Source organism: Carassius auratus, linkage group LG37M (genome assembly GCF_003368295.1).
Source record: "Carassius auratus strain Wakin linkage group LG37M, ASM336829v1, whole genome shotgun sequence".
Lineage (NCBI taxonomy): Eukaryota > Metazoa > Chordata > Actinopteri > Cypriniformes > Cyprinidae > Carassius > Carassius auratus.
The window spans coordinates 237,501-247,500 of NC_039296.1; the positions used below are offsets into that span (position 1 = coordinate 237,501).

Here is a 10,000-nt window from a genome sequence, read left to right on the forward strand (position 1 = left end):
GGGAAAACGTTATTGTTTTCATTGTTTTTCATCTCAGTTATCACATCTCTAGTCAATCGTTTCCACATTTTGATTTATATTTTGAAATTATAAAATCGCTATTATAAAATATAAAATAATCAAGGAGTCGAATTTGGTCAAATTATGCACTTTTTGTGAGTAGGAAGTCACAAAGTGAAACTATTTTACTATTTACTATTTTAAATTAAATTTGCAACTAAATCACACAATGAGCAATATTATCAATATTATTATTATTATTATTATTATTATATTAAAATGATGGCTGGATTTAAACTAAGGAAAAATCTAGGCTGGGTAACTTTTCAACATAATATTTTATCTGCTAACAAGTACATGCACAAATACAGTTTTATAAAATGATAAACCTCACATTTCACTCTCACTTCACTATTTTTTTGTAAAATTATCAAAATAATAAATTAAATGAATTTGATCTGCTTCATTAACAATTTTACAAAGACTGCCTTATTATCCAAAGTGTTGAGATTTTACTAATACAAATTAGATTGTTTTCAATTTACAGTTCAGATTTACAACAAGTATTTTATCGGATGTTTGCATTGGTCTGAACAAAAGGGCAGACGGAAAACTGGATAAAACTTGATGGCTTTTGTGTAACTACATTACCCAGGAATCTTTGAAAAATTTCCACCAATCAGGGAAAAGAACAGCGTGTGTTGCAGGTGACAATTAATAAATACAAATGTATCGACTTAAAAATCACGAGCATGTGTTTAGAAACATATTTCAAGCTTGTTTTCTTATTGAAGTCGTTTGAGAGATTGATGGGAGCGGTGATTGCTGGAGATTTTGCAGACTCATGGATAATGTAGTTTTTCACCAGTAAATCCGCTGTTTTATAAAAATATATTTATATATATAAAAAAAAAAGGAAATGTAGGTCTAACTTTAAAGGCTTATAAATTATTGATAAAAATCAATTCCCACATGGAGGAAATTTATAGGAGTTTTTCTCGTATTGCAGACCTATCGTGTTCATATTTGATAGCAACAAATATAAATAAATATATAATTCTCACCTGCTGTCACAAGAACATCACCTGACAAATAAAGAAACAACATGCAGAAACACTTAAAAGTCACAGAAGCTCAAACAAATGATTATATGATGATGGACATTAGAATTTAAGAATGATATACAAGCGTCTGTTTGTTTAAATTTAAAGGTAAACGCTTTAAACGGTCAGTTCAGTTGATCAGAACGTGTCCGGAATGATCTGTGAATCCCGTCCTTTCTCCCAGGTCTCTGTGTGCTGTCTGTCAGTCTTTCCAGCTCAGATCTGGCACATCCGGAGCTTCACCGCTGGAGAAGTCACTCTGTGTGATGCTCTGAATCTGCTGAGACTCTGATTGAACATAAACTGCTAGCTGTGAAATTAGCCTTAGTACGGCTTGATTCGTTTCAAAAATCATCACACACAGTTTTTGTCCAATTTGATATACAGTAAACCCTAAAATATATAATTGATTTACATTTTTTATCCAATTTTTTTTTTTTTGATTTTATTCTAAATAAACTATAAAATTGATTATTTATTTACCGCTTTTTGTTCAATTTAGGTACAGTAAACTATAGAATATATAATGGATTTACAGTTTTTGTCTGATTTGATTCTCAATAAACATAAAATGTATAAAATATGTAATTGATGTATAGTTTTTTTTGCCAAAAAAATCACTATAAACCATAAAATATATCAAATATATAATTCATTTATAGTTTTTTTTTTGTCTGATTTAATTTGCAATCAACTATGAAATATGTAATGGATTAACAGTTTTTATGCTATTTGTAATAAACCATAAAATATTAAAATACATCATTAATTTACAGGTTTTTGTTTGATTTCATTCTAAATAAATTATAAAATATATGATTAATTTACCGTTTTTTGTTTAATTTAATGTACAAAAAACTATAAAATATATAAATGATTTTTTTTAAATGTCAGATTTAATTCTCAATGAACTATATAAAGATATAAATGATTTACATTACATTTTTTCCAATTTGTTGCACAATAAACCATAAAGTATATCAAATATATAATTCATTTATAGTTTTTTTTTTTTTTTTTTGTCTGGTTTTATTCACAATCAACTATAATGGATTTACAGTTTTTGTCCAATTTGATTCTCAATAAACACAAAATGTATAAAATATGTAATTGATGTATAGTTTATTGTCCAGTTTTCTTGCACTATAAACCATAAAATATATCAAATAATAATTCTGTGGTTTGTGTGTGTGTGTGTGTGTGTGTGTGTGTGTCTGATTTCATTTGCAATCAACTATAAACTATATAATGGATTTACAGGTTTCTGTTTGATTTTATTCTAAATAAACTATAAAATATATGATTAATATCTTTTTTTTTATCAATTTCATGTACAATAAATGATAAAATATATAATTTCTGCGAAACTTAACATATTGCTGCCAACACAATTGTTTTAACCCGATGAGAGAAAACAAACTCCGACTTTAAAATCCATTGTTTGCCATTTGTGTACAGAAGTACAGCAGACCTTTACAATAAAAGCTGAATTACAACCTCCAGACTAAATCTATTCGTTTTTAGGATTTAACTGTGCATAGGAAAACTAGAAGTATATCAAATGCATTAATGTGTCCTTTACACTGTTGCTGATTTAAATATGGGAACGTAATCTATTAAAATAAAGCTGATAAAATTAAGACTAACTGTTTGGATGTTTGTGCTTTGGAAATATAGAAATCGAACATTTAAACACAATTTGATTTATAATAAAGACACCATCAGTTGAAGCGAGTCTTCTTAGTTATGTTTTCTGTAAAAGCCTTTTGCTGTAAAATTAATTATTTTCACAAAAGCAACTATGGATGATTTTCCATGACCGCACACATATCATAACAGACACATCTTCACTCTCTCTCTAGAGCTGCAGCCCAAATTATGCACTTATACATTATGATCTTATATACACTACTTATTCACTTATACACTGCACTTATACACAATTACAAACAATGAAGTCAAAATTGTTAGATATACAGTAATGTCGTAATTATGAAAAAAAAAAAGAATAAAACTGGAAATTATCTCCTAGACAAGAACTTTAATATATTAAAAATAATAATTATTATAAAAATAATTAATAATTCTTAATAAAATAATGAACAATTAATTATATTATAAATTATTATACAGATGGAATAAAAGTTATTCATAATTAATAATTATTATATCAATATAAATTAAATAAATGCATATAAATAATGATATATAATATTAATTAATGATATCATGAACTAACATTTAATTATATTTGTATGCAAGGTGTAAGAGAAATATGAATTAAATCATAGCTTATATTAATAACAGTATAGAAATTTAGATAGTATAGAACCATGTGAATGATTCTGGATCATCATTCGTTGTATTTTAATGCAGGACTGAGTGTCTCCTGGCATTGATTGTGAGTTTACAGTGTAATAAATCTACTTTTGTTCTGAGTATTTGGGTTCAGCTTTCATTTGTGATGTAATATTGACTGAACACGTGATGATGAGGTAAGCAGAACCTTTAGTTTAAGCAATTCACTTTCATAAAAAATTATATATATATATATATATATATATATATATATATATATATATATATATATATATATATATATTATAAATGCTAAATAAGCCAGTATTTCAACTTTCCCTTTACAATGCATTAATAAAAACAATTGAGCATAAAAACAAATAGTGCCATATCCGGCAAAGCAATGGAGTGACAATTGCAAATAATTAATACTGATTTATTTAGTCAAGTTAATAAAATAAAAACTACATTTAATTTAGCAATTTATTTTTTGTTTTGAATTTTTACACACACATATATATATATATATATATATATATATATATATATATATATATATATATATATATATATATATTTTTTTTTTTTTTTAAATAAAAATAAATGTATAATTAATGGATAATATTCTATAGTATTAATTATCTCGTTATTTATAATTAAGAATAATAATGAATGAATAATTCATTTTGTTTGTAATAATACATCTTATCTTTCATGCTGTAAATCCACGTTTCATATGTGTTTCAGTGATTTTAACATGTGATTTTAACGTGATTGCACGTGTGAAGTTCATGTGGAGTTTCTGTAAGAGTGTTTGAATAAGAGTTGGTTTCTAAACACCACAGATCCTCACGAGCAGGATCCAACACAACTTTACAGAAACAGAAAAAAAACGGAGGAAAAGAAACAGACACGGCAGAAAAGTCAAAATAGGCGGAGCTTTGGTAAAAAAAAATAAAAAAGCGCTCCTGTCGTCACGTGTCACCTGTTACTTTTCTCCGCGTTGTTAAGAGCGGACCAATCAGAGTCGTCTGCGATTACTGTCTCATGCTTTTACTTTATAAAACTTTATTACGCGGATTCACATTAGCATTCAAATGCTTGCAATCATGTAACTGTCTATATTTTATTACTTATATTGCTAGTATATATTTATATTTGTTACTTTATATGGTAATTACAGAGTCGGTTGTCGGAGCCACAGCGCGTCCTCCAGTGACGAGCATCCTCATCATCATCACCGTGGCCACGTCACGCTGCTCTCGCCATCTTCAGCCGTGTTTACTGCGCGCTGGTCAGCTCAGATCAGCACTGGGACCTTCATCAGAGCCAAAGAAACATGAACATATTCAGACTGACCGGGGATCTGTCCCACTTAGCAGCCATCATCATCCTCCTGCTGAAGATATGGAAAACCAGGTCGTGTGCAGGTGAGCACAAGCGATTTGACCTGGACACGCGCAGTGTGCACTGTTTAGGGCTGTTTCTGAGTGTGTGAACTTCACATTTGGTGAAAATGTGTTGTTTGTGTGTGTGTAAGCTCATGCACTAGGCCTCATTAATTAGAGGTGTTGGTGTTTCTGCGTCTCCTGTCTGAATGCACGCGTGTTAAGTGAGTTGCATTGCTCCAGTGAACTCCAGTCAGATTCACGACACATGCATCAGAAGAAATATGTTTAAAATGTTTCACTGTGGAGTTTAGCTCCATGTGGCCCATCAGGCTGTAGATAAGTTAAGTTGACTCTCTCGGTCTGATTGCATGCTCTGACGTGGCAGCAGGATCTCATTAGAATATTATTTGTTTAACATTGACGAATTTTTGTAATGTTGTTTTGTGAGCTTATTGTACACGGACTGTTTACTCGTGCATGCTGTACTGGGGCATTAGTGATGTGTATAAAGCAAAAGGAGACAGAATAGTGTTGAAGTGCATGTTGTTGTTGCTGTTTTTCAGGAATCTCTGGGAAGAGTCAGATCCTCTTTGCCTTGGTGTTCACCAGCCGCTATCTGGACCTTCTCACGTCCTTCATCTCCTTGTACAACAGCACCATGAAGGTGAAGCTGAGCTGATTCAAGTGTTCAACACATGCACACACCTGTGCCTTTTCACAAACCCACCAGACCTGTTATATTAAATCTGGTGAGGCAATGTATTCCAGACTGAATGGTGTTCTATAACAGACAACTCATCAGATAAAGCAGTCAAAACACAGTCAGAGCTAGTTTACTCTAGAATATAGATGTTCATGAACTCCAGCGGCCTGAAAACACTTTTATTTCTGTTTTTCTTTAAAGAAAATCAAAGAGGAAAGAAGTGTAATTTGATTTTAATTAAAATAATGTTCTATATTTTATTTCTATAACATATATTCTGTAATGCTTTGTATTATTAGATGGGTTGTCATAATATTAATCTCTAAACTATGCACTATTGTATTTTTATAGAAAATAATTAAAATAATATTATGATCAATGCATAATATTTTCTATTAACAATGCATTATAATATTATAATACAATGCATGGCACATATCATATATTGGATTTGTAAAAAAATAAATATGAATATATACCCTCTACTAATATTGGCACCCATGGTAAATATGTACAAAAGCGGCTTGTGAAAATAAATCCGCATCATTTATCTTTTAGATTTTTCATTAATAAAATCCATAAAATTTGAACCTATCATTGAAGTAAAAGTGTTGAAAGTGGGGGAAACTCACATTACGAAATAAATGTTTTTCTCCAGTGCATGTTGGCCATAATTATTGGCACCCCTAGAAATTCTGATGAGTAAAATATCTCTGAAGTATCTTCTCATTCATATTTATATAATTGTTTTTGGCACACCCGGGTGAATAAAAGCATGAAACTGTCCAGCCATGACTTCCTGTTCGAAGGGATTGTAAATATGAGGAACACAAAGGCCAAATGTCATGAATCATCCATCACAAGGAGTAAAACCAAAGGATAGAGTTCTTCTGATGTGCAGAACAAGATTGTTAAGATTCACAAAATAGAGACTGGCTGTAAGACCAGAGCTAAAGAATTGAAAATCCCCAATTCCCCCATCAGACCAATACTTAAGAAGTTCCAATCAACTGAAGATATTACAAATCTGTCTGGAAGTGGACGTGTGTGTATTGTAGTGATTTTTGAGTGTGTTCATAGATAGGTCACCAACTTCTGTATCATTCAGTTGAAGTATAATAGAATCTAAACCTCTGTGGAGTTGGTTAAAGAGACTTTCTTGTGGCATGTTTCCATGCAGGTCATCTATATCGCATGTGCCTATGCCACCGTTTACCTGATATACGTCAAGTTCAAGGCCACGTATGATGGCAACCACGACACGTTCAGGGTGGAGTTCCTGGTCGTTCCAGTCGGCGGTCTGGCCTTCCTCATCAACCATGACTTCTCTGTTTTGGAGGTTAGAGAGCAAACCCATACTTGCATTCATTAAAGCAATAAACCCCAAGAAGCCATGGTTTACAGTGAATTTATAATAAATTCCCTGTAAACCACGGCTTCGCTGGGTTATTGCTTTTATAAAACAGTTATTCCATATATATGTAGTAATGTTTCACAAAATAAAACAGAGCAAATCAATTGTAATGATGTTAATAAAAACAGTATTCTTCCACCAAACAATGTAGCTCCTCAGAATCAGTTGTGATTGTAACAAAGTGGTTGCCGAGCAACACACAGAAGTAAACAAAGGTGAAGGTTACATTGCAGAGTCATTCACAACGGCATCAAACACAACTCGACCAATCAGAATCAAGGAGCGGAACTCTCTGGCTCACTCTGTTCATGTTCTCGTCATCTCTTGGTTCTAGATCATGTGGACGTTCTCCATCTATCTGGAGTCGGTGTCCATCCTCCCACAGCTGTTCATGATCAGTAAGACGGGAGAAGCCGAGACCATCACCACGCACTACCTGTTCTTCCTCGGCCTCTATCGAGCGCTGTATCTCATCAACTGGATCTGGCGCTTCTACTTCGAAGGCTTCTTCGACATGATCGCCATCGTGGCCGGCGTCGTTCAGACAATCCTGTACTGTGATTTCTTTTACCTCTACGTGACAAAAGGTGAGTGTTTTGGTTTGGGGTTCAGTCGATCCTGAAAACATACTAACTCCAGGTACTCAGGTACTCGATTAATCTGGTACTCGAGTTAACAAATGACTGAAATACCCATCATTGTGTTAAAAATACATCTCCTATTCAAGAGTGAGTGCGTTAAGACAAGTCTCTTCTCTTTTGCCAAAGATTAAGAGATGGTTATGAAAAATATGTAGAATTTAAAGACATTTATACAGCGAGAAGAAAAAAGTTTATACTAAAAAAAAACTGGCTACGTATATCAATGCAAGTTAAATAAATGTATTTTATATTAATTATATATTTATTGTATATTATATTTATTTAGTTCTGTCAAATGATTAATCGTGATTAATCGCATCCAAAATATAATATGTGTCTATGTACTGTGTGTGTATTTATTTGTATATATGTAAAAAAAATAATAATCATAATCATAAATATATAAATGGATATGTTTGTTTGTATATATATATATATATGTATGTATGTATATATATGTATGTATATTTTTTGCCTTTCAATCAGGAAAAAAAAATAGTGTTTTAAACTTCAGCTGATTGAGAAAGCAGTGTGTAAAAGTGCTCCTAGTTGAGTATTGACTGTAATCAGTAAGAAAACCCTCATCTCGGGCTTGAATGTTTTAATTCAGTGTGAAAGCATCATCTCAAGCACTTGATCTGCGTACATGCAGAAATACATCAGCATTGCAGTTTAGGTTCAGATTGAATGGCTGCATTGATCCCAACTTCACTAAATGTTTATCAGGATGCTTTGCTTTGTCTTAACTCATTGAGCTTCAGTCTGATGAAAGCAGCTCAAGTGTTCCTCTCCCTTATTTCAGTGTTGAAAGGAAAGAAGCTGAGTCTGCCAGCGTAGGTCTGAAAGAGATCGGTGCGAGGAGCGTCACGGGACGACGAGGACGAGTCAGATGCTTGAGACGGAGGACGGAAGAAGAGATCCAGTCCGGTGCTCTGGAACAGCTCTGGATTCAAGCCCAGACCAACCAAGTCTTCGGATTCCTGTTTTATGCATCTTGTCTTACCCTTTTTTATTATTCTGTATCAAAGAGAAAGTTTTCTACATCAAACGTGTAACTATGATTTAACCAGCGGCAGTGTAAACCAGCTGGAGACGGCCTCGTCTGGCAGTGCAAATACGCAGGGACTGATTCTTATGATGGATATTGATTTGCTATGTAAGAGTATTTTCAATCTGATTAAATGTACATGTTTTCAAAAAGATTACAGGAGTATTTGGTGATCCATGGGATAAAATTGAATATAAAATAAGTTTTTGCTCAATTTCTTGATGCAATAATCCTTTAAGAAGTTCGGTCATAATAAAGTGGTTCCCCAAAGTGCTAGTTTAATTGGGTTCAAGATGGAAATTTGTTCTTAAAACGACTCAACTTTTGGGAACCATTCCACTGTCTGGCAGCGTACAGTATTGGCACGGTCTTTATTACTGTAAATGGCTTCTAAAAGATCCAAAAAATAAATCGTACAAATGTTCTCACAGATAATTATGCCGTTTATTTTTTGGATATTTTTTAAATCTTCAATAAATCATATATATATATATATATATATATATATATTTTATTGAACATCAAGTGACTCATAAAGCGACTTAATCACACAAACACCTCATTAAAACCAGCAGCTTTTAATCGGATCAGTGAATCATTTCTCGATTCATTCATGAATCGGAGTGAATCGACTCAAGCGGTTGAACTCTGACTCATGAATCATTTAGTGAAGTATAAACTAGATGTTTAGGCAATACTTACATTGTTCGCTTCACATCTTTATTCTCAGCGGTAACTGATGTGTTATTGCCAACAGAAACAACATTTGCTTAAGTTTAACACATCAACACAAAATAAATAAGTATAGAATAAGAACCCAAAATTAATCTGTCGCGAAGTAATGTCGCGCATGCGCAATACGAGTTTCGACCCGTTTATATACAGTCTATGGTTTCGACCAGCAGCTGTTGCTCTTCCGAGCGCATCCGAGTACAGCCGAGAACCGACGATTCGACCAATGGCGCCGAAGCACTGCTCTATAACAGAGAAGTAAGGTAAGTTATATTATACTTTTTAATGGTTGCGACAAACTGTTCTGACATTATATATAGACTAGATAATACATGTGTTATGAATTACCTTTTAATGGCAGCAACATAATTAAAATAAATATTCATGTTGTATAATAAACTAGATATTGATGTATTGCGATAAACAAACTTGTAATATCTCTTAGGTTGAAGCACGGAAACTGCCAAATTAGTTATGTATCAATAATACGATTAAGAAATAATTTAGCATGTTTTGAAAAAGATTAGTATTTCATATACCTCTAAAAATAAACAATTTGCATATACCCCCACCCCACCCCCACACTGTTTTTTACTCAAGATTATTTTGGAACGATTTATTAATAGAAAACTGGAGTGTATGATAGAAAGTCAATGTCATTTTTTATACC

General features: G+C 32.4%; 1 protein-coding gene across 1 annotated transcript; it reads left to right on the forward strand.

Annotated features, from left to right (window-relative positions):
- The first annotated feature begins 4,633 nt into the window (after positions 1-4,633).
- On the forward strand, positions 4,634-9,028 carry LOC113068181 (ER lumen protein-retaining receptor 2). The gene is made up of 5 exons (XM_026240836.1): positions 4,634-4,831; positions 5,356-5,456; positions 6,676-6,834; positions 7,244-7,496; positions 8,353-9,028. The coding sequence occupies exons 1-5, from the start codon at positions 4,741-4,743 to the stop codon at positions 8,385-8,387; spliced, it is 639 nt and encodes a 212-aa protein (XP_026096621.1). The 5' UTR covers positions 4,634-4,740; the 3' UTR covers positions 8,388-9,028.
- The last annotated feature ends 972 nt before the right edge of the window (positions 9,029-10,000 follow it).

What these genes read in the sequence shown, in the direction of transcription:
- LOC113068181 (XM_026240836.1), top strand. Translation starts at nt 4,741, where the DNA reads ATGAACATATTCAGACTGACCGGGGATCTGTCCCACTTAGCAGCCATC. An exon ending in GAAAACCAGGTCGTGTGCAG is followed by an intron (nt 4,832 to 5,355) that starts GTGAGCACAAGC and finishes GCTGTTTTTCAG; the next exon opens with GAATCTCTGGGAAGAGTCAG. An exon ending in TGTACAACAGCACCATGAAG is followed by an intron (nt 5,457 to 6,675) that starts GTGAAGCTGAGC and finishes GTTTCCATGCAG; the next exon opens with GTCATCTATATCGCATGTGC.